The following is a 24,109-nucleotide window of genomic DNA, read 5'->3' on the forward strand; positions in this document are numbered from 1 at the left end:
GTCGCACGCTGTGTTCGCGTTCCTATCTGTCTTCCTCCTGGGGAGTCAAAATGGCACTGGAAAAATGGGCAGTGGGCGGAATGAACAGGCCAACACACAGATGTTCCGTTCCGGAATGGGATTTTTTTTGGAGCAGCCAGTATTTCAGTTTTGCATGTTTCCTTAATCTCTGATGACATAACATGTTCATTTTAGGATTTAGTAGTACAGTAAATGTATTACATATGTCTCCTTTAAAATATTACTGATATGAATTGAAGTGGAATTCATTTAATCAATATGAGAGTGCCACAGTGCTGAGGAGGGTTACTAGAAATATGCTTTTCATCTCAACAAAACAGATGTGGTTTGATGTTGAGGCAATTTGAAAGACATGATCTCAATCATGGTTGTTTCCTAGAAGTGATACAGAACTGGAGTGTTTTTGCACGTGCTGTGACAGTCGGGCCATCTATCATCCGCCCCTACCACCTTCACAAATTGGTTGGTCCTGAAATTTTGAATTGATCCTATGTCGATGTGATGTGATGTGCTGCTATGCCGCTATGCCGTGTCCATATGATTGAGTGTAAATGTCTTGGCCCTGCAAGGATATATCATGCTGAGGTTCAAATCGCAGTGGTGCAAAGAATAGTAAATTTGCACACTGGGACTGCAAATTCTGCCAAAGCGGATGCTACAGATTTATTTGCCGCAGCTCAACACAAACAAACAACTTTATAATACTGTTTAGACTTCATTTGATACAAGAACATTATGTCACTTTTTAAATGCATGAACAAAGTTTTCTTCTATGACACTTCTCAACACTTGATGCTTGATGGTAAGTATACATTAGGCACACCACAGCTCATTCCATAATATAAAATACATTTATGTTTTGAACATCCAGTCAGTTTATATCCCAGCAGGAATACAAGTTTTGAAGGCAACTGGCCGCAGTTGGGTGTCGATAACTTTCCAGAGAGGAAAGTTATCTCTCCAAAGCCGAATGAAGCAGGTTTGCACAAAGGCATGGGGTTCTATCCTATCAGTTTTCAATGTTCTGCTCCTAATTCCTTTCTTTTGAAGGGTCAGTCACTGATCCATATGGTAGACCTGGTAACTAATTACAAGATTATCAATCTTACTTAAATATAATTACCATTCTACAAGGACGAATAGCAATCTGTTGTTGTTGTGCTGAGCGTTTGTGACGTAAATACCAAAGACATTTAGGTACTGTAGAATATTGTGTGTGTGTGATAAAAATAAATCTGCTGTGCAAATTAAATCTGTAAAGTGGCTGCAAGAAAATACTTATCGTGAATTGAGTGGATATGTCATATGTGTGTTAATTTATCTCTCGTCATAAAAATGAATGCATATGTATGTACAGGATGTGTGCATGAGTGTGTTTGGGTGCATGTGTGATTACACAAGAGTGTGTTTCTGTGTGTGTACAATGTGCGGTATGTGTTTGTATGTATTGCATGCCTGTGTAAGAGTCACACCATCACAGTGTGACTGAGTAGCTGTGTGTATATTTACTGTGTATGTGTGTGTGTGTGTGTGTGTGTGTGTGTGTGTGTGTGTGTGTGTGTGTGTGTGTGTGTGTGTGTGTGTGTGTGTGTGTGTGTGTGTATATACACAATCAAGGCATAGACAGCTGTGTTCCCCAGTATAGTATACAGTCCCACCAATGTAATTATTTCTCACCTAGCCTTACCCTTCCACCCACATCATTAATCTCATGCTGTTTCGTCATGACAACCCTCCGGAGAGGTGCTAACAGCTACATGAAATCCCCAAGAGCCATGACACTTGAGGTGTGATCTCCTAATGAAGGTCAGAACCAGAACTGTAACCCAATGCTCGGTGTGTCTGCCTTGCCTAAAATGACTCTTAACATTTGCTGCCTTTAGGGCTGCCTGTAAGACTGAGGTCATTGTCTAGCATCTCCAGATGGTCAGGAGCCATTTGGTCCCTGAGGATCCCCCTGGTCCAAAATCAGATGATCCGTCTTTGTCGGATGAACATGTCGTCTTTGATTTGATTTGTGTTATTGGATTTCGAAGCCCTGGTCCTCTCTCGGCTCTTGGTGCCTCATTCTCCATGCGATGACCAGAATCGTGACGCCCGTGAGGGCTTCGCTCAGGCTCGACACGCAGGCCAGTGCCAGGGACCAGCCGAAGCGGATGTCCACGCCATCATCGAGGGTCTTGGTGCCGTCGCCGTTGAGAGCCAGGTCGAGTCTGGTTGCCTCCCTGTAGGCTGCAGCCCAGTAGGCCACGTAGATGCACACACCGCACATGGTCACCAGGGCTACAACACAAATATATATAACATATATGTACATATATATAGATAGAGAGAGAGAGAAAGAGAGAGGAAACTGCTTTGTGTGTTTGTGTGTGAGACAGAGAAAGAGAGGAAGAGAGAGACAGCAATTCAGTATTGTAGAGTTTAAGTGTATGTGTGAGTCAGACAAAAAAAAGTCAAATTAAAAAGGAAACAAAACATACTAATATGACCGCTACTATCCTCTTGATGTTTATTACAGACAGTACTATTTTCATACTATTTTCATACATTGTTCATATGAAGTGCCTCTTCTCTTTAGGCCTTTAGTACAAAAAAAACCCACAAAGACAAATGAGTTTAAGGGGTTGGATGTCTGTTGTTGGATCTCTGTCTCTCTCTAAAGCTAAAGCTGAAGCCTCTGCAGAAAGTCCAGAACACCATGACAGGTCTAAACTTCAGTTAGCTAAAGAGGATACGTAACACCATGATGGGTCTAAACTTCAGTTAGCTAAAGGGGATACAGGCCACTCTTTTGTTTAATGCCATTCACTGGCTTTAGCTTGCTTCTCCAATTATAATCAAGCCAGTGATGTTTGCCTCTAGTAGCCACCAGATCAGCACCTGTCTCCCTGAATTCCCCTTTTCAGGCACTATGCTCAGTCTCTCCCGTTATATTCCTCTGCAAGGAAAAACACTGAGCATTTCCACCTTACTGGTTCATTTTTGGTCTCTTGGTGGTGGAACAACCTGCTGTGATTCATCTGATTTGGCAAAATCCTCTCTACAAGAATTATTTGAACATAGATAATCATTCCAATATCACCTTTTGATTTAGTGTTACACTCCCCTTATAGAATAAGGAAAGAATATATTTTTGTCATGTTGCATAAGAGTTTCTGTACTCTGTACATTGCACTGGGACCTGTGGTTCACACTTTGGATAACAGGGCATACATTCTGATGAAAAGAGCAGAAATACACAAACACACAAACACACATTCACTCTGAACACACTCATACACACTCTCAAACATACATTCACTCTGAACACACACATACACACTCTCAAACAGACATTCACTTTGAACACCCACATACACACTCTCAAACATACATTCACTCTGAACACACACATACACAATTTTAATTTCACACTGCCCTTACTGGTTTGCGCTGATGTTTATTTTTGTGGTTTTGGTGGATTCCATCTGTTCATGCTTGATAAGGTTGACATTAATGATATCCAATAATGAGAGTATAAATTCCTATAAATAAAATAAAATACATTATTTTTGAGGTATTGAGTAGTATTCTGGGGAGCCTTTACTTTAGGCTCTTTTGCCTCTGGCGTTGACTCTGAGGATACGGTGAAGGGCTGGTGGATGAAGCTACATCACGAAGAGAGGTTCTTGAGTAACGATTTGAAGTGCCCAGGGGAAAAGAGATGGGGACAAAAGGTTTGTTTTTCCATTTTATTGTCTACTTTTGTGTTGTGTCTTACGGGAATGCCCAATAGCCACAAGCAGCACGGTATTATTATTCAATTAAGGCTGGGGTTACTGACTTTAAATCAAACAGTTGGGCTTGACAGACCAAAAACTGCTGACCCATGGATGCTTAAAAAAAGCACCAGCGTAAGGGGAGAAATCTATAACCTGCACAGCACCATTGCCCTGAGCTATAACTCCGCTGGGGATAGGGAAGTGGGGAGGGATGGTGTGTGTGGGGGGGGGGGGGGGGGGGAGTGTTGAAAACCCTTACCACCGAAAATTAGCTGGATTCCCGTCACCACCAGGAGCCGGCGCGCCCTTGCCAACAGTTTGATGATACCGAGCACGCTGCTCACCACCATAATGATCACGCTGAGAGGCAGCAACACCAGGAAAGCGCCGTGCAGGTCTGTGGGGACAAGCAGAGCCATCACAACGGCAGAATCATCAGATCATCGGTGTTTTTGAACATGACCACTTAATCAGTTCCCGTCGTTATTATCACTGTTTTCTTTTCAACTTGCCTTTTACTCCATTCTAAATTGAGTTTATTCTCAATCGGGCTATACGATTGTTTTATTGTCTTGTTATTTATGTATCTCTTGAAGGGGCTGTGTTTGTTGACGTTGATTTTTGCACACACTTTAATCTCCAAGGACCAAAGAGAATCAGGATTCCTCACAAAATAATAGCTTAAAGAATGTGTTATACTGACATGAAACAAAAATTAAAACAAGATTTGAAATTCTAGCAGTACTTTAGTGCTTATGTGGTGGCCAATACTAAGTCTTAAACTATTTTCACAATCAGAAAGTCAAGACAAAGGACGTGTTGTTCCAACGGATTTACTGTAGTACATTAAGCCACAGCAAAGAGATGTATTCCGGAAATAGATCTGCCACATTACACTCGCGCCAACATCTTTAAACCTGTAATTAGCACCTCCCATCTATGTTTTGCTTGGTTGACCAATCCAGCCAATTAAACCTGACCTCTCCATTCTGACCCCACCCAAATCAAAGACTTCCATGGTATATAATACCACACCCATTTTTACCTTAGGTCACGCCAAGCTACGCCCTCTTATTTTAAATCTCTACCTCATCTGAAATGTAACCCAAAGCTAATCTTTACACTCATTCAACAGGTATCTGGTAAAACTATCCCATATTCATATGAAAATATCCCACACTTACAACTAAGACCCTATTTTTGCCGCCAAAGTATCACACTTAGTAGCGGAGCGAGGGCATGAGGGTCCCCAGGGCAGGCCCACGGTTCCTCTAGGTACAAACGGGGCCACCTTGGCCCCAATCTGCCTGACAGAACATGCATTTTTGTTGTTCCGTAGAATATTTTGAATAAAGTTTGTCTGTGTGTCTTGATTGCTGCGAAACTGTCCAATGTCGCCGCAGATGACGCAACCAGTAGAATACAGGATCTAGCCAACTTCTATGCTGGAGTCTGAGACGTGTCCACAGCTAAGCGCGTGTTGGATGAATTTCCATTCTATGTGCAGCAGATTAAAACTCAACACCACAGTATCTGTTCTGCCATTTATCGAACGATGATTCCATCTGCAACGATATGAAAAAAGGGCATTTCCCAATATAATTATTTTCTATCGTATTTGCAGAACACTACGTCACCACTGCAAATCCGGAACTCAGTTTCAGCCGCCTGAAGTTAAAAACCAGGCATGCATGAAGCTAGACTCTCACACCTCACATTGCTATCCATAGAGAGGGATATTGCCATTGATAAGAACAAGGTGGCTGAAAGTTTTTAGAGGATGAATGAGAGGAGGATAGTGCAACAAGATCACGCTCGAGAATGCGTTCGAGTTTGGCATGTTCAAACGTGTTGGAGTTTTTGGATATTGGACATTTCGTGTAGGCTACAATGGATTCCATTTAGTTTTTGCCGGATTGGATTCAAACTGACATCTGCTGGATAGAAACAGAACCATCCATCCTCCAGCTGCTGGATGGAAACATCGTTAGTAAATAGTTTCATACTCATTATTGGTAATGATGTAAACCACTGTGTCTCCTTGGTTGGTGTAATAACGGCAGGTCACACATTGCTTCCCCACTTGTTGTTTGATGTTGTGTGTAGGTTGTTGTGGCTTAATTCTGTAGGCTATATGGCTGCGTGGCTGTATTGCACATCTGTATTCATTAGTATTCAATCCTTGCCTGCCCGTTAATTTTATCTGACTCAGGTTTGAGCAAATTATCAAATTATTTTATTAAAATCCATGGCGCTGACCATGGTTCTGACATAATCTATTTGCAGTTGTGCTGCTTGAATTTCAGCAGGTCGCCGTTAAATGAACAATACAATGTCCTGTCCATGGTGCTGAAATAGCACATCTCATTGTAATCCGCATTTCTCTCTGCCCTTCCGTCTCTTAAAATGTCCCCTTGGATCTGTTTTGCATGTCCATGATAGGCTGTATTAGGGCCCACTACAGGTCCCCGCCCCCTCTCCAATGAGCCGCCAGCTCCACACCTTACCTGATATATTACTTAGCTAATCATTGTTATAATGCAAATCTAAATAAACTACATTACATTAACATTTACAAATCCTAACAATTACAACAAACCATCTCTGTTGTCTTTAGAAAACCAATGTTCAACGTTGCTTGTCTTCATCATAGAGATGAATTACAACAGTGCTCAAAGATCACAATAAATACATCTTAAATGACACACTATGTCTGACTTAAAGAAAATCTATCCTTTGTATTCCTTAAACAATACTATCTAGACTTTGCGATGCTTTAATCATGTCTTAGAATTTTTTAGAATGTTACGGTCACAAAAATTCTACTATTTGTATCAGTGAGAAACTACTAAAAGTGTAAACATCACAAAACATTTAGAGAATCCGAATATACAAAGCCTACCTCACACTGAAAACACCTACAAAATGGGGTTTGAACCTTTGGACATTAAGTAGTGAGAATGAAGCACTGAATGAACTTAGATTATGCATTGAAAAGTATTAGGAGTATAAAGACTTCAATGCATTGCAGTGCAGTGCTTTGCTTTGGAATCAATTTAATTAGTCTCGGTTCTGAAATGTAATCCAAAACTCAGAAATGATGTATTGCCTGATGATGAATCTAGACCTTAAGTAAACTGAGTTTATAGTTTTTTTTAACTTTGTCTTTATTGGAAGTAAGACACATAAACATAATGTACATACAGTAACAGAAATAATGTACCAACATACATTGGAAAATAGGTTAACAGAAATAAATTACTTTAAAAAAAAGAAAGAAAGAAAAATGAAAAGACATACAAGGGTGAACCTCGCCTTTAACAGGAGGAGACTTTACAGGAGCCATATTATAAATATATGGGTCCTTTACTATATAATATAATTCTTAGTATTCTATAATGTTCATATTTAATTTATTATCCAGTCATGTCTACATATGTTTCATTTTGTATCCATTTTCCCCAGTTCCTAGCAAATAGCTCTTCTTTCAATTTCAGTTTGTATGTTAACTTTTCCATCCCCTGGATTTCCTCGATTATAGATAGCCATTGCTTACATAGTGGCATGTCTGCTTTCAGCCAATTTGTAGTGATTGTCTTCCTGCTCGCTGTAAGAAGAATTTTCACCAGATATAGGTCATCTCTAGCTACACACTACTAAATTTCCTAAGTAAAGACTGTACATGTAAAGGGAATTGGATATCCCAGGGTCTGGCATACAACTTCATGTACCTCTCTCCAAAAAGGTTCTATTTTCTTGCAGCTCCAAAAAATATGTGTATGATTTGGTGACACATCACCACATCGTCTCCAGCATGTTTGCGGAGTTGACGACTGTTTACTTGTAATTAAGGGAGTGATAAAGTAACGGATCTGATTTTTCCAGGCAAACTCTCTCCACTTATGTGATTGTGTGGTGGTCTGGTGACATTTCCACATTTCATACCAAATCTCAGTAGAGATTTCCTCATCTAGCTCTTTCTCCCATTTAGCTTTTATATAACATGGTGAGTGTTGTTTGGATTCCATTAAACAAGTATAAAGAATTGAAATTGCCTTAGGTATTTCTCTACAGTATGACGTCACAAGAATCTTGATCAGGGGATGAACTTCTCCATCCTTCTTTCTTATTTTTTTATCATAATAGTCCCTCATCTGTAGATATCTGAACAGATCTGCGTTCCTTACACAAAATGTATCTTTTATTTCTTGGAAACTCAGCATTACCCCCTCCTTGATAATGATACATGTTGCCGTTATGCCATCATTTACCCATCCTCTATAGGTCGTGTCCATCCTCAAATGCAATCCATTTTAGAAGACTAAGCTCCCTACCTATTTTCAACTGCTTAGCAACTGAGTGCCATATCGTATCTAGCGTAAAAGATGTTAATGGATCAATCTGATCCTTGAGCTGTAGAGGGGTTTGCCTTTCACCTACGCATGTTTCGAATGGGTAAGTATGAGTGCATAACTCTATATCCTTCCAGCGGGTTATAGCGGTATTATTCCCCCAACATAGAAGTGGGTGGATTTGTGCTGCATAGAAGTACTCCCTCAAATTTGTAAGTGCCATACCTCCTTTATCCTTAGGTAGCTGGAGAGTGGTAAAGCGTATTCTAGGTCGTCTTCCTTCCCATACAAATCTGGATATCAATTTGTCCCATTTTGTGAACTGTGCTTGGGGCACCTCCACTGGGAGTGATTGAAACAGGTATAATAACCTGGGTTGTATATTCATTTTGACTGCATTTATCCTGTCTGTGAGATCCATGGGATAAGTAGACCACCTCTCTATATCCGTTTTTATCAAATTGTTTACTTCTTCATAATTACTATTATATAGTTCTAAAAGGTATTTGGTTATGTTGACTCCCAAATATTTAAGTGATTTTGCTTCCCATCTCAGTCTGTGTTTTTTTAGTTTCTGTGTTGGTGTGGTATGGAAAATGAGTGTCTGTGTCCTTGTTACATTTAACTTATACCCAGAGTAGCAGCTTAACTTTTCTAGAGTTTGCATTAATCTATCAAAAGATTCTTCCCCTGTTTTACACCCAATGCTTACAGCTTTTTTTTAAACAACAAAAAGGCCCTCGTCCACTTTCCCTGCTGTACATTGCCTTGACAAAGTATGCTATTTGCTCAGGGATATGCATTACTTTATGTTTGTCTTCACATATACATCAAGGGTGAGAGAGGAATGTATCTATGATTAAAAAAGGCGTAGGCCACTTCACTTGGAAGTGAACTTCTGAAAGAATGGATGGTTGCCCTTTGCCTGTAACCTCTCTCTTGGGCTTCGCGAAGCTGACATGTTGCCTGACAGCTGCCTTATCCCATTTTTCACCAGTCGGTAGATTTTTTCCTGATGAAAGATAACTCTGTGAAAAAGTGGAGTTACATGGTTGTGTTTTTTTGCACAGCTCTTCTAGAGAAGGGAACACTGAATGATAGTAAAGGAGACACGACTTCAGATCTAGCACTCTCCCCACCTAAGATTGCGGCAATGCGAGCTTTCATCATGAAAGACCATCTCCAGAGAGTTATTTGGCAGCACGTTGGCATCCATGTGTTCAATTCTGTGATTCCGTCATTCCAATTTCGCTCTGAATGAAGACATTGTGCTGTCTCTTCCGTGACACACACACTTGAATAGGGAATATTCTCTGCCATAAAGCCCAGTCACATTCAGAGAACATTTGTGACACCCCTTTAAATTGCAGAGTATACATGAATGAACAGGGAATAAAGAACTGCCATGGCTAAGGTTCACGGAACTCAGAACTCAGAACTCAGAACATAGCTTTTAAACTGAACTGTAGGATTGGAACTACTCTAACAGAGCCTGCATTCAGAGTGAGTGAGTGCGTCAGTGACAGGAGTTGCCATTTTCTCCATGAGTCATATCAATCAGCTCCTATACCACGGCATTGTGCTTTAGCTTCAGGACTCGCTAGCATGGCAGCCCATGTTCGGCATCCTCAGTGATTTGCCAGGCACCCATCGGTGCAGATGGGATTTTTGAACTGGGGGGGACGCTAACATCGCCTAATCAGCTGTGCAGAGTTATTAACTGATGATTGTCGCCTTACGTAGGGAGAGTGGTGGGGACGGATCGGGGTCACTATGAATCTGGGGGGGGACATGTCCCCCCCGTCCCCAGTGCTATCTGCGCCCCTGCAGGCACCCACAGTGTCTCTCTGATTTCAACACACCCTCCCACTGTGGCCATTCGCTCAGAAAATCCTCGAGCAGAAGCAACTACCATCTCAATGGTTTCGCCAAATGGTTATGGGAATGTCAGTGCCACCACCTTCCATAAATTCTCAATGATGTCTGGAATGTTGATGATGTATTCTGGGTCATCTGCCATTTATTTAACATGGCTAGCTAGCTACCTTTTCTGAATCACCTCCTGCAACTAAATTGTATTGTAGCTCTAAACAGCAATTTGCGTTATTTACAGATTGTACTTAACTGACACTAGACCTAAAGCCTACAGAAGTTACAGTATCAAGATTTTTCAAAGAAGGAAGTTACAAGGACATCCATGTTCATGTTTCCTCCTTATTGTCTGATTACGGTCAAGAGCTCGCAATCAGTGTCAAATGATTTCCCATCTGCGTCTCCCAATTTTGGGTCAATTCAACACTCCCTCACATTCTCCCTCAGTGGAGAATACAGGAAGGGTTTTTCCTGGGCAATCATCATCAGTGCCTCCCAGGAATTGCAGACCCTGGTGAGAGACCAAACTTAGTTTATTTATACTATTTATTATTATTATTATTATTATTATTATTTATTAACTGTTTATTCAAAAGACTTTTTTTGTTCATCTAAAGAACCGGCAGACACTGCCCTCATTTGGAAAATGTCAGCGTAGTTAACTATTACAAGTTAGCCATATTAAAGTATTCAAGTAACCTGCCATTATCAATAACGAGACCAGCAATAATTATTTTCTTTTTAATTACACATTAATGTTAATATACCATTTTAAATTAGACTCTTCAGCTTTGCTGCCTGATTAGCTAGCCATGTTAGCCAAGGTTTTCTAATGAGATTAACGTCAACACCCCTCTAACTTTACTGAATGATCGTCAATTAAGGGTAGTTCACAACAGACCCAATAAAGAATCAATCAATTTAGAATGCCAGACCGTATAGCACTAGTACTTGCCAGACAGAGGACTTCTATGACAATTGTCATACGGCTTTTATGTGTTTCTTTGGAAACCGTCCTGGTTTCATCAGATTCATTTGGCAGTATGTCAATTTGTGATAGTTTTAAGGGTTGAAAGTAATTACATGCAATGCCAAAAAAACAACATTTCAATCCTATTCTTAGCATGAATAAAGTTAGTTGATTAAATGCAGGTCCAGACGCCCAACTTGTGTCTGGCTGCACCTGGACTTCCTTTGTCCTTTTTTTTTTACATTAGTGGTGCATATTCTTCTTTGCTGAGCTCCGCTAATGGAGGCCTTAGATGCAGGGTCACTGGCAGAGAGTGGGTTGTACACACTTCATATCTCTCCCCTGTGGAAAGCCTAAGGCATAGGCATCATTTACGCTGGGGATGCAGGGGACATGTCCCCTGTCTTGTTATTCCAAAGTCCTGGGTCTGAAACACTCTGGATTAGAACGGGAATGAGGGATCTAAAGCACTTTACTGAAAAATGTAAAAGCATGAATCTGGCCTTAGCCATCTAAATAACACCCTGAAGCAAAACCTCTTTGGAAGACTGAGTATTGCAGAGCAGTTGGACGAGGGGTACTGAATTGGCATTCGAAAACATGTAGTATCATCCAGTGTTTCTGAATCTATTCTGCTCTAAACCTCTAGTATCATCCAGTCTTTCTCACTCTATTCTGCTCTAAACCTCTACACACTGCGTTTTTTTTAATCTACCCTGTTTTAAACTTCTTGTACACAATGTTTCTGAATTTATTCTGCTCTAAACCTGTAGTATCCAATGTTTCTGAATCTAGTCTACTCTAAACCTTTACTAACCTATGTTTAAACCTCTGGAACCCAACCCAATGTTTCTTAAACCATTCGGCTCTAAACCTCTCATGCCCAATTTTACAGTTTGTTGAGAGTTGTTAATGGACAGTGTTGAGCACTGTGTTTTCATGAAATAAATCTTTGTTTTTTTTATATATATTCTACTCAAAACCTCTCGTGTGTTTTTTCTCATTGTGGAGTGCTATTTAAACCGCACCGCCCAACTGCGCCCCCCCCCCCCCAAGAAATAAATCACCAGCCGCCACTGCCTTCAAAGTGTCAATGTTTGACCAGAAATAGCTACGCCTTCCTCAAAGAAAAGCTTTCCTTTGAAAGTACAATTCTGTAATACAATCACGTTGCCATAACATTCCTATTCTTTGTTGCATGAAACTGATGACAATATCTGAAAATAAGGGAGCCACACTTCAGAGACTGACTGTCTGAGAAATCCCAGTGGCAATACAAGTGATTGCATGAAAAACTATTCAGCATTATTTCATTTAGATTTTTGTGAGGAAACTGTCTTTATGATTCATGTTGTAGATGTGTGTGACAAATTGCAGGCTTAATCTGATGTTCTGGCCATTTCCCACAGGGTGTCCTTTCAGACAGAAAGGACACATTTTAGAAATGGGTTAAATTGGAAGGATGACAATACAGATGTCATATTACATTAGTTGGTTATGTAACTATAATCTTAGTTATTTAACTATAATGATTTAAACGCATATGATATCTTCTGAATAGATAACCTGATATGAAATAGTAATTCCATACGGATAATGATATATAAACAGCAGATACCTACATTAATATCACTAACACATGATTCACAAGCAGCACCCTGACTATATAGAGTATCTATTATCTGTGCAGTGTGGTCATGACATCATACAAATTGATGGTTATGGAATTTTGACATGGATTTTTTTCCCCTCTATCCGCTATCCCTGGTCTTCCATATTTTTTCCAGCTCACTGCTCTGTGTAATTTATTGTGCCAGTCGGTTTGGTTTGAGCCACACTGAGGAATGCCAATACCAGTTACAAGTTACAAGTCTTTTATTGTCAGATGCACAGAATGACACAGGGTCAGACTGGGCACTGAAATTCTTAGGATAAGGCACCGCACAACAACCTACCATAGCATAACATAACAACCATAATATAACATAACATAACATGACATAACAATACCAACAGAGACCAGTGGCTTGTGTAAGGCACAGGAAAGAAGATGTGTAATCACATCAGACAAGGGATAATGAGGCAGGTCTAAGCCGTTTGAAAGCTTAATTTACATTTACCAAAGCTATTTGTAATAATGTTCAGATCAATTTTTGAAAGAAATGGTCCTTCGAGACACCACTGCTCTCACTTTTGAAGTACCTATAATACATTGATTCTGAATAACATTCCCGATAGATGTCTGGAAGTGTGATGACATGGTAATTTGCATTTGAGATTGAGACTCTTGCACATGAGAGTAAGTGTATATCCAGTGGATAGAAAGAATAAAACCACAATAAACTTCAAATGTTACCTATTTCTATATCTAGTCAAAGAATAGCAGATTGAGAGATAAGTTATGTGTACACATAATATAAAACCACGTGTAGCCAATAAGAGCTTCAGAAAACAGTTATAAGCTTAATTTCTACATAATCTTTACATTGAAGACAGAGGAAAGTATACTTACTTAATATTTGCCTCTCTGAATATGTGAAATTTCCACCATTTTTAAAGGGATTCACCAAGGATGAGCATTGGCTTTGAACTGCAAAAAAATTAATTCAGAATGTTCTGAATTCAACTTTGTAATGAACACAAAAAATATAGTATAATGAAGAGGCAGAAGATGAAACGTGAACTTACAGTTACAAGTTCTCCACAGTCCAGTGTGTGAGCTCAGAGACACAGAGGAGTTGTGCCTCTGCTCAGAGACATGGATTATGTACCAAAAGTCCGTTCCAATGGCCACCAGCAGACATGCAAAGCTCAGGAGTCCAACGACGCCTACAAATCGGGTGAGAAATCTCAGGGACAGCCTCATGTCTCTGTTGTTTCTGCACTGCCGCCCAGGAGGTGCAAGTGAGACTGACGCTCTGAATGAGGGTGTGCTGTGCATCTGTGCACTCCTTCTGGGCACAACCCTGAATCTGGCAGACCCTACGAATGAACTGCATCTATATATAGGAATGGTCACAGGTACCGCCCTCAACCAGGAGATGGCAATGTGGTTGCACTCTCCCTCCCTCTCTCTCTCCCTCTCTCTCTCTCTCTCTCTCTCTCTCTCTCTCTCTCTCTCTCTCTCTCATAGACACACAGTTATCCGCGATGCCATGGAGTATACAGAAGATCAGTGTGTGTGTATGGTGCCGGTGATCTCAACTGGATTCTCAGGCATCAGCATCTTTTTGCCAACAAATTTGACCTTGGAAGTCGATGAAATTGCAATTAAGTGCCTGGAACATTTCTTGCGCTATAAAACTTTAACTGGTCAATCACTTCAGTTTGCTGAAAAACCACACATAATGAAAAGGTACCTACCTTAAAGTTCTACCAATTTTTTTATGTGTATAAATGGCTGCATGATGTGGTGAAAAAGTCATATTGCGATTATTATGAACAATATTGCGATTTGCAATATAGACTAATAAACAAATGGTATTGTAACCTTATATTTTATGGCTTTGGGTTAATGAAGATAAACAAATTAATGTAGAACTTATTGTTTATATTACATTTTGCTTTTATGCACACCAGTAACCTAGTCTGCTGGGTCATGAGAGATTGGTTCCAGGGGGATGTACCCAGTGGTAAGGTAAATTTGGGCGCTATTGGGGCGAAGAGAAGTGTGTTGTGTTTGTGTGTGTGTGTGTATGTGTGTGTGTGAAGTGTGCTGTTTTGCTGAGTTTGACTGTGTATTTAGGTTTTGTATCTTTTCTAGTCTAGTCTTTAAATCTGTTAACTTATACTTCTGAGCTTTCGCCCTGTGACTCTTTTAGTCTTCCCTGTTTGTTTTCTATTCCTCTTTCCCTGGCTGAGTTTAAAATAAAGACTCTGTTTGCACCTGTAAGATTCATGATCAAGTTGGCCTGCTTAATATCCAAAATGGTTATCTTATCATGGTAACAAAGGAAAGGTCCCCACACTGGATTTGCTCGGACACCTGGGATCAGGAAGCAAACTAAGGTGTGAGTGACTGCAATTAATCATAGTATGGGAATGGGATGGGAAAATTAAATATCAATAACAAAAAACAATGAATGCCCATACAAGGACATTTAAGCAGGGTGAAACAAATATTAGTGATTCAATTACGAAATGGGGCATACTTTGCACAACCTGTTCTACAAATAAAAATGTGGATATCAAATAAAAGTGATACTTTAGGTGGTTCACTCACACCCAAACCACTGTGGCCGTGCAGAGAAAGACTGCATCTCCCAGATCTCCTGCGGCAGAACCGCCCCTCTCAGCTGTGTTGCGCACCTGACGTGAACCTTTTAATATGGCACCTGCGGGGGTCCTCCTCCATTATCCTCCACTGCCACACTGGACTGGGGAACCTTTTTCCGGCCTCGCTTAAGTCCGTTCTGGTGCAGCGCGTTCAATCACTGTTTTTCCCCTACTATAAAAAAGCCACTGAATGCGTCACAGCGTACCCCAAGGTCACTATTTTGTTTCAATGTGCAAACTGTGTTGCCTCTGCTATTATAAGGCCGTACTGTCCCATTCTCTCTGTGTCAGAGGCACTGTTCGCTGGTTGTAGCGTATAGGCCTGGCCCTTCTTGAACCCCCCCCCCCCCCTTCCCCCATTTAATGTGCTCAGCGTCAGAGTGCCCATTGTGGGGTGTATCACCAGGTTGTGCTAAGACATCTTACTTGTTCCAGTAGTGTGCCCTATAGTGGGGTGTATCACCATAGCGTGCTAAGACACCTTAATTGTTCGTCCGTTAGGTGACGCTGACTCCCCCATCAGAACCCCCCCCCCCCCCTTTTGGCCAGTCCCTGACGTACACCTCTAGCCACTGCCTAGTCGTGGTTGGCCCTAGACCCTCTACCCACAGCCCGGATAGTGACCTTATCTAAGAGGCGTCTCAGTCCCATCTTCTCTGTTGTTTGGTTCATTGATTTCCTGTGTTTTCCAGTGTACCGGGTGCCTGTGAGTGACTTGGTCTGTGTTTATATTAACTTGCTGCCTAGAGCCGAGAAAATAGTTTTATTAATAAACCTATTCCTATATTTTTATACATCAGCCTCTGTCTAGTCCTTAAATTGACTCTCTGGTGGGGGGGAACCCGTTTATGGGAAACCACAAGTAGTGGAAGGGTGAACCTACACAGGTTACACCACTTAAACTGAAAAGTGAAGAAAGGTGGAGTGAGCTTAGACAAAATCGTCAGAGGTGTGTGAGGAAAAGGCCCAAGATCTGGGAAAACAGGAAAAGCAAGAGAGACAGAGATGCAGGTGACTAAACAAAAGGAGCTGGTGAGACAGACAGAGGCAGAGCCAAAGCAAAGGGACTGCTTGACTGTGTTTTATATCTTTTGTACTTTGGAACCCCCGTTTTCTTTGTGTTAGGCTTCTCACAAGTGATCTTCTCTGTAGTGTGCATTGTACCTAATTTCATATACTTAATAATAGCTATTAGAACAGATCAGAAATGTAATAGGTAAACAAATCCTATTACATATCATATAGACGCAATCCCCAGGAATGGTTCATACAATGATTAGTGGCATGTCCAGGATTTTAGACATAGTTCACAAAGGAGAGGGTGAGCACAAGATTAAAGGAGAGGATGAGGGTACAAGGTTGTATTTCTGATATAATTGTTTTACTTTCCCATATTTGTTTACGACAAACTCAGAGATTTCCTGGCACCCCAGTGTTTACATGTAATGATAATAACAGTCACGACACTGTTGTTTCCAGCAAACGATGCGTTCTCACGTCATGTTTTTATGTCCTGCCTCACGCAAGCATAAAAATCATTTTCATTGTGCATCTCACGTCAAAAACCACCTGTTTTGGCAAGTCAGCCTAGAACGTTGGCAACTCTGCTAGTCTCATTGCCAGCAACAGGTTTGTCATAACATATGAGCATAAACCTGGAAAGAAGAGTTAACTCATAAACAAAGTGTAAAAGAAAGTTCCTTATCGCAGTTCACTGCGATATAACAGAATGGTACATGACGTTAGCCTGAAAGGCCGCGATTCGTCTGCGCTTACTCCTGGGCCCGCCCCCTCAGAAGTCTATAAATTCATCCGCGCAGCACGAATTCATCCTCTTTGAAAAACTTCGCAAGACGAAGCCCCAGCTCCGAGTATATCCTCTACGCTACCAAAAGTCAAAGAGTTTTGTGTGCTTTTGCTCTCGACGGGTTGGTGAGTTATTCGGGTTCTTTAACCCTCACTAGCTCAGGGCGCTGCAAAATTTGTTGACTCAACTAGATTTTGGAAGTAGTAGCCACTATCCTAGCTGCCTAGCTGGCTAAGTTTCTGACTAGCCTGCTAGCTTGCTAACAACGTGTTCGTTGCTAATAGTGTGCTTGTGTATTAATACTTTCTTCTTCTTTCAGAACAAAGATGTCCAGGCAATACCCCGACTGTGGGCATGTGCGAGTCAAGGGTGACCGCCACCGTCGGTGCGTGACCTGCCTCGGCAGGACCCACGCAGAGGCGCCGCTCTCAGGCGCCGACCCTGCCTGTGGCATCTGCGCTAGCTTGACGCTAGCCAAGGCTACAAAGCGCCTTGCGCTATGGGAGTGCAAGGACGCTGAGGAGGCTGCACCGGCTTCATCCGGGGTTAATACCCTCGTAGGACCGAGTGTGCCTCCAGCCTTAGGTAATGTGAGTGTTAGCAGCCGCTTTGCAGCCGCAGCTTCACCCATTAGCCTCTCCCCGTCGCCGCCACCTGCTAGCCCAAGGGCCGCGGGCCGAGAGGCGGTGGAGCTACCACAGGCCGAACTGGAGCTGGACTTCGGACCGGATGATGATAGTCTGCTGGACTACTCCGACGAGCACAGCTCGGTCGCGGAAGCCATGCAGACGAGCCATGATGTTCAGGGTAGCCTCACCCCCGGCTATGTCACGGATTCTGGGCCAGCAACTCCACAAGGTTGCTCTGAGAGCAGCCAGCTGCCTCGGACTCCCTCTCCCTCCCCCTCCCAGTGTGCGGTCCTCGCTGCTGGACGGGGAGTTCTACGCTGGCCCCGCCACACCAGCTCCTAGTGCCCTCCCCTTCTTCGAGGAGGTCCACGAGGAGCTGCAGGCGACGTGGGCGACCCCCTACTCGGGCCGTGCCCCAGTGCCGGGGTTCGCCCCGTACATGCAACTCCACAGGGCTAGTGAGAGCGGCTACCTCTCCTTCCCTAAGGTGGAGGATGCAGTAGCGGGCTACCTCTCGCCCGCCTCCCCCACGATGCGCCTCGGCCAGAAGCCCCTCCTGCCCACGCGAGTGACCAGGCACCAGGCGGCGCTGGCTGAGAAAGCCTACTTGGCTGCAGGGCAGGCTGCCTGCACAACCAACACGGCGCCGCTGCTGCAGCGTTACCAGGCCAAGCTCCTGACAGAGCTAGCCTCGTCATTGGGGGAGAATCACCCGTCGGTTGCGGAGCTCCGTCGGGCAACAGATCTTTCGCTCCGACTCACCAGGTGCACCTCACAGGCCCTGGGGAGGGTGATGGGTACCGCGGTGGCTACCCAGAGGTCCCTGTGGCTGTCGCTGGCCAAGCTCTCCGACAGGGAGAAGGCACCGCTCCTCGACGCCCCGGTCTGTGTCTAGGGCGTCTTCGGCAAAGCTGTTGACACAATGGCTGCCAGATTTGAGGAGCAGCAAAAGAGCAGGGAGGTATTCCAGGCTTGGATGCCTCGCTCTAGCGGCTCGGACGAGCAGTCCTCATCGGGACACACTACGCCTACACAGGGCCAGAAGCGAAGCGGGTTCCGTTCGCCAGCCCCTCTGGCAAAGGTGCCCACCAGGCGAGGCTGGCAGAGACACCCCTTCCGCCCTCCAGCTCAGCCTGCAGCCCAGCAGCAGCCCACTAGCCTCAGGCTACCTGATGGTGACAGTTACCCAGTGGCCACACAGGGGGGAGCGGTGGAGCCCACACCACCTCCACAGACATCCGCCCGTTGCTCACATGCGACAATCATGTCCAGCACGGTAAGCAGGTTCTCACAAGCACCACACTCATACGTCCTAACACCTGCCCCAGAAGGCGCAGTGCCCAGGCATGCTTATGCGACTCCCCCCGCGATGCACACAGTGCAATCGCACCCCCCAATTTTTTTCAAAACCATGAGGGGGCAACCCCAGATCTCGTCCCCCTCCCTAGGCGGAGCGGGTGCAGATCTAGGCTTAGACTCATTGACCATGAGCGGGTTAGTTCCCGACTAATTCAACTCAAAGCCCAGCCTGGCTGGTTGTGTGGCGAGTTGGCGCACATGCGCAATCTCACCATGGGTGCTGAGAACGATCACAAAGGGGTACGTGCTGCAATTCGCCCGTCCCCCTCCGCCATTCGGCAGAGAGATCCAATCCGTGGTGCAGCAGGGACAGTCTCACTTCCTACGGGAAGAGATAGTCTCCCTGCTCGGAAAAGAAGCGATAAGCATAGTGCCTCCCGAGGAGGAAGCTTCAGGCTTCTACAGCCGTTATTTTCTGGTCCCCAAAAAGGACGGGAATTATCGGCCAATATTAGATCTACGTGTGTTGAACAAAGCAATCATGCCACTACGGTTCAGAATGCTGACCCCACGCCGGCTAGTGCAGTTCATAAGACCAAACGATTGGTTTATCACGATAGACATAAAAGACGCATATTTCCACGTTCCGATCCACCACAGACATCGGAGATATCTGAGGTTTGCATTCGGAGGAATAGCGTACCAATTCAACGCACTCCCGTTCGGCTTAGCTCTGGCACCGAGGGTTTTCACAAAGTGCGTAGAAGCAGCCATCGCCCCATAACGACTACGCGGCTTACGCGTATTCAATTATTTGGACGATTTGTTAATAGCTGCTCATTCAAAGGCCGCAGCGGTGCAAGATGGCCATCTAGTGGTGGCACACCTGCATCGACTGGGCTTTGTGATAAACAAGGAAAAAAGCGTTCTGTGCCCAAGCCAGACTACGCATTTCCTAGGCATGGTTCTAGACTCCACCTCCATGGAGGTCAGGCTGTCTCGAGAACGAATAAATGCCATCAAAATATGTGTGCGCCAGTTCCGACTGGGACAGTCAGTCTCGTCGCTGTGCTGCCAGCGCCTGTTGGGAATGATGGCGTCAGCCGCTATCGCGCTCCCGCTGGGGATGTTGCGTATGCGGCCATTCCAGATGTGGTACCTGTCTCTGAGGCTCAACGCAGTCACAGACAGGCACCGCAGGGTAACGATGTCCTCCAGATGCAGGAGGGCCCTGACAATCTGGAGAACCCCCTGGTTTCTCGCTGCGTCGGGCACTATGGGCATAGTGACGCGTCGCGTAGTAGTGACCACAGACGCCTCCACTAAGGGGTGGGGTGCGGTCTGCGAGGGGAGAGGCGTGAACGGTCTCTGGTCTGCGACAGAGGCCGCGTCTCATATAAATGTGTTAGAACTGCGGACAGTAGTCCTGGCTCTACGACACTTTCTGCCTAGACTGAGTGGTCAGCATGTGTTAGTGAGGACGGACAACACTGCGGCCTTGGCGTATATAAACCGTCAAGGCGGAGTGCGCTCCCAGTCACTGCACCATTGGGCGAACCGCCTGCTCCTGTGGTCAGCGACTCACGTCCTTTCCCTCAGGGCAGTTCATATTCCAGGTCACCTCAACTACGGTGCGGACCTGTTATCGAGGGGCGACCCTCGAGCAGCAGATTGGTGTCTACACCCTCAGGTGATAGAACAGATCTGGGTGCGTTTTTTCAGGGCGCAGGTGGACCTGTTTGCGAACAGGCAGAATACCTGCTGCCCACTCTGGTTCTCGCTAGGGGGCGACAACCCCCCACTAGGCATAGACGCGCTGGGTCACCAGTGGCCAGACCTACGCCTATACGCTTTTCCCCCGATCCCGCTCCTCCAGCAGGTGCTGCGCAGAGTAGCGGACGAGGGCAGAGAATTGTTATTGATAGCCCCCCACTGGCCCAACCAGCCGTGGGCAGCGGATCTATTCAATCTGTCAGTGCAACAGCCCTGGGAGATGCCTCTACGGAGAGACCTCCTAACGCAGGCGCACAGGACAGTGTGGCACCCCCATCCGGAGTGGTGGCGTCTCAGGGCCTGGCACCTGAAAGGTGGCTACGATACAGAGTGCCCGAGCGGTGTCGACACGGGCTCTGTATACGCTGAAGTGGCGCAGTTTTGAACGATGGTGCACTGCGCGTCAGCACGACCCCATTAACTGCGCGCTGGGCGTTATACTAGAATTCCTACAGCAGTTGTTTGATGAGGGGAAGGCAGCTTCCACTCTCAAAGTGTACCTGGCAGCCATTTCAGCCTGCCACGCATGCATTAATGGCAGTTCTCCTGGCAGTCACCCGCTAGCGTCACGCTTTATGGCGGGGGTGAGACGGCTCAGGGTGCCAGAGAGACACCTCATACCCTCTTGGGATCTGCTGGTGGTGTTACGTGCTCTCACAGGGCCTCCGTTCGAGCCCCTGGAGACGGTGGACATAAAGTTTGTCTCTTTAAAGACCGCGCTGCTACTGGCGTTGACGTCAGCAAAGCGCGTTGGTGACATGCAAGCCCTGTCGGTCAGCCCATCGTGCCTTCAGTTCTCGATCGCTGGTGACAGAGTAGTTATGCGACCTAATACTGCTTACACACCTAAAGTGGTGGCAACCCCATTCCGCAAACAGGTGATTGAATTAGCAGTTTTCTCGCCTCCTCCTTTTGCGTCCGCAGAGGAGGAACGTTTGAATAAGCTCTGTCCAGTGCGCGCTCTCCGCTGTTATGTAGAGCGCATTGGAGCTTTCAGACAGTCAGATCAGCTATTTGTGTGCTTTGGTGCACGTGCAAAAGGCAGACCTCTATCAAAACCGAGCCTCTCCCGTTGGATAGTAGAGGCTATCGTGTTGTCTTATAAGAGCTTGTCTTTAGATCCCCCGGAGAAGTTGCATGCGCACTCTACGCGGGGGGTCTCGTCTTCCTGGGCCTTACTAAAGGGTGTCTCAGTGGAAGATATTTGCAAAACTGCAAGCTGGAGTTCTCGCCACACTTTCATTAGATTCTATATGTTAGATGTGGCTGAACCTAGTTTTCTACATGGAGTTCTGCAGGTGAGCGATCTCTGAATCCCCTGGCCTGAGAACGATATAATGATGAGTGTGTTCATTAGTGTCTACATGTTATGTTGCACATGAAACATCCCAGGGTGGTTTCCTATGGGCGCGGGATCACGGATCCCTGCCGTCTATGTTAAAGGTTGCCCACCGCCAGCTGCCGTATGAACCTCTAGGAGGGCAAAGGCTTGAATAAAGTTGGTGTGTGTGATTGGCTGCCACTGTATTATCACGCGGGAATGTATAGGCTCCCATTCTGTTATATCGCAGTGAACTGCGATAAGGAACGTCTCGGTTACTTACGTAACCTCGGTTCCTGTGAAAGAAATATGCTATATAATTATTATCATGATATGTGTTGTAGTTTGATATTAGTTTGTTAAATAGAAGTCTCAGCTGTTTCCTTTGTTCTGTGAGAGGAATTGTGAATCTGTGGAACTCAGAGGTGTCATGAAATGTTTAGGTTAAGACTGATTTATTGTTGTAAGACCCAGAGTTTGGGTTTGGGGGTTTTAGGTAAACATTCTTATCTCTGGGAACCAAAGACGAGATGGTACAACCATGGGAGTGTCATGTATGAACTGTGAACATCTTCTTGGGTTAAGTGCAGATATCCTAAAGTGTATCCCAGAATCCTGTCTGCCATCCTGTGTAAACATTGGATTTTCAATAAAGAGACTTGTTTCCGCATAGCACGTCAGAGAGACCCTGGTCGAGGTGTCTGCTCTCCGCCGGACGCGGCGTAAACAAGTCCAGTTCACTTCCATGCTGGGTTGTGTCTTTAATCTGCTAGTTAACTGTTTAGGGTAATTTCCCTGACAGTTCCTTAAGCAGGAACCAGATATAACAAAGTTGGCGTGTACAGTGTTACCTTGGTTTGATATTCTTGCTCAGTTTTTCTTTCCAAGGATGAATTCGTGCTGCGCGGATGAATTTATAGACTCCTGAGGGGGCGGGCCCAGGAGTAAGCGCAGACGAATCACGGCCTTTCAGGCGTGAATGGATAAATGCTTCGATTTGGGTCCATGACTAACGTCATGTACCATTCTGTTATATCTGGTTCCTGCTTAAGGAACCGAGGTTACGTAAGTAACCGAGACGTTTTCTTTTCATATTCTGGCTCGATCTTTGGTGTCATAGGCTAAACAATAACAAACATAAAGAAACTAGAATATGCATTTCCTGAAGGAAATACCAGTGCATGAAATGCAAAAGTTAAGAAAGAAAGAAGAGTGACTAAGAGTGAAAGAAGAAACGAAAGAAGAGTGAACAAGAGGATAAAGAAAGTAAAGAAAGTGAAGAGGGAAAATACTGAAAGAAGGACAGAAAATGGAGAGAAGAAGAGAGATGGAGTGTGAGGGAGAATGGAGGACTTTAAAGTCAAAGAAGGCTGACAAAAAAGTAGAAAAAAAGAAGAGGAATTGATGGACAAAGTAATTGAAAGAAGAAATGAAAGAAGAGTGAACGGGAGTGAGAGAATTAATCTGCCTATGAGATAATTAATCGGACTCTCACAGACTGCTTGCTCTGTGTGATACTGATCCTTCTGCAGAAAATCTTTTTTTGTAATGTAGTTTTCTCTGATGCATATTCACGTCTGTGCTAATATGTAATTTAGCTAACATTACTGTGTAAACATCAAAATGTGTTGCTTATTGTTTGAGAACCCATATGTGTTGCTGGGAGAAGACATGTAGAATGGTGGATGTATCAGTGTAATCTTACTGTGGTATTGTTTGATGTGTTTTATATGTTTTGTATTTATCTTTCTGTCCCCCGAGTGAGCAACCACTTGCCAGAAACAGTGACAGAGAGGGATACAAATTAACTGATAAAAAAAAAATACAAAACAAATTAAAAAAACAATCCATCATTTTGATTTAGTAGCAGTAACAAGGAATGTGCATAGCTAAAAAACAATAGTGATTGGAAACTAATAGCGTTGAGTCCAGATGATTGCTAGCTCCTCTGGTTCTTGGCCTCAGTGAACAAACATAGGGTGAGAGTTAATCACCACATCTGCAGTGGTCTGTGCCAGGGAGATTG

General features: G+C 44.2%; 1 protein-coding gene across 1 annotated transcript; it reads right to left on the reverse strand.

Annotated features, from left to right (window-relative positions):
- Positions 1 to 695: 695 nt before the first annotated feature.
- Positions 696 to 13,924, reverse strand: LOC105899891 (transmembrane protein 114). The gene is made up of 4 exons (XM_031575593.1): positions 13,668 to 13,924; positions 13,492 to 13,569; positions 4,045 to 4,182; positions 696 to 2,304 (listed from the first exon to the last, which is right to left on the reverse strand). The coding sequence occupies exons 1-4, from the start codon at positions 13,918 to 13,920 to the stop codon at positions 2,042 to 2,044; spliced, it is 732 nt and encodes a 243-aa protein (XP_031431453.1). The 5' UTR covers positions 13,921 to 13,924; the 3' UTR covers positions 696 to 2,041.
- Positions 13,925 to 24,109: the final 10,185 nt, after the last annotated feature.

This window comes from Clupea harengus, chromosome 1 (genome assembly GCF_900700415.2).
Source record: "Clupea harengus chromosome 1, Ch_v2.0.2, whole genome shotgun sequence".
In the NCBI taxonomy this organism is placed as follows: Eukaryota; Metazoa; Chordata; class Actinopteri; order Clupeiformes; family Clupeidae; genus Clupea; species Clupea harengus.

Bases quoted from the DNA above. Each gene is read 5' to 3' on its own strand.
- LOC105899891 (XM_031575593.1), bottom strand. From the start codon at position 13,920: ATGCACAGCACACCCTCATTCAGAGCGTCAGTCTCACTTGCACCTCCT. The intron at 13,570-13,667 runs GTAAGTTCACGT...ATTTTTTTGCAG, and splicing joins ACTGTGGAGAACTTGTAACT to TTCAAAGCCAATGCTCATCC. The intron at 2,305-4,044 runs GTAAGGGTTTTC...TTTGTGTTGTAG, and splicing joins AATCCAGCTAATTTTCGGTG to CCCTGGTGACCATGTGCGGT.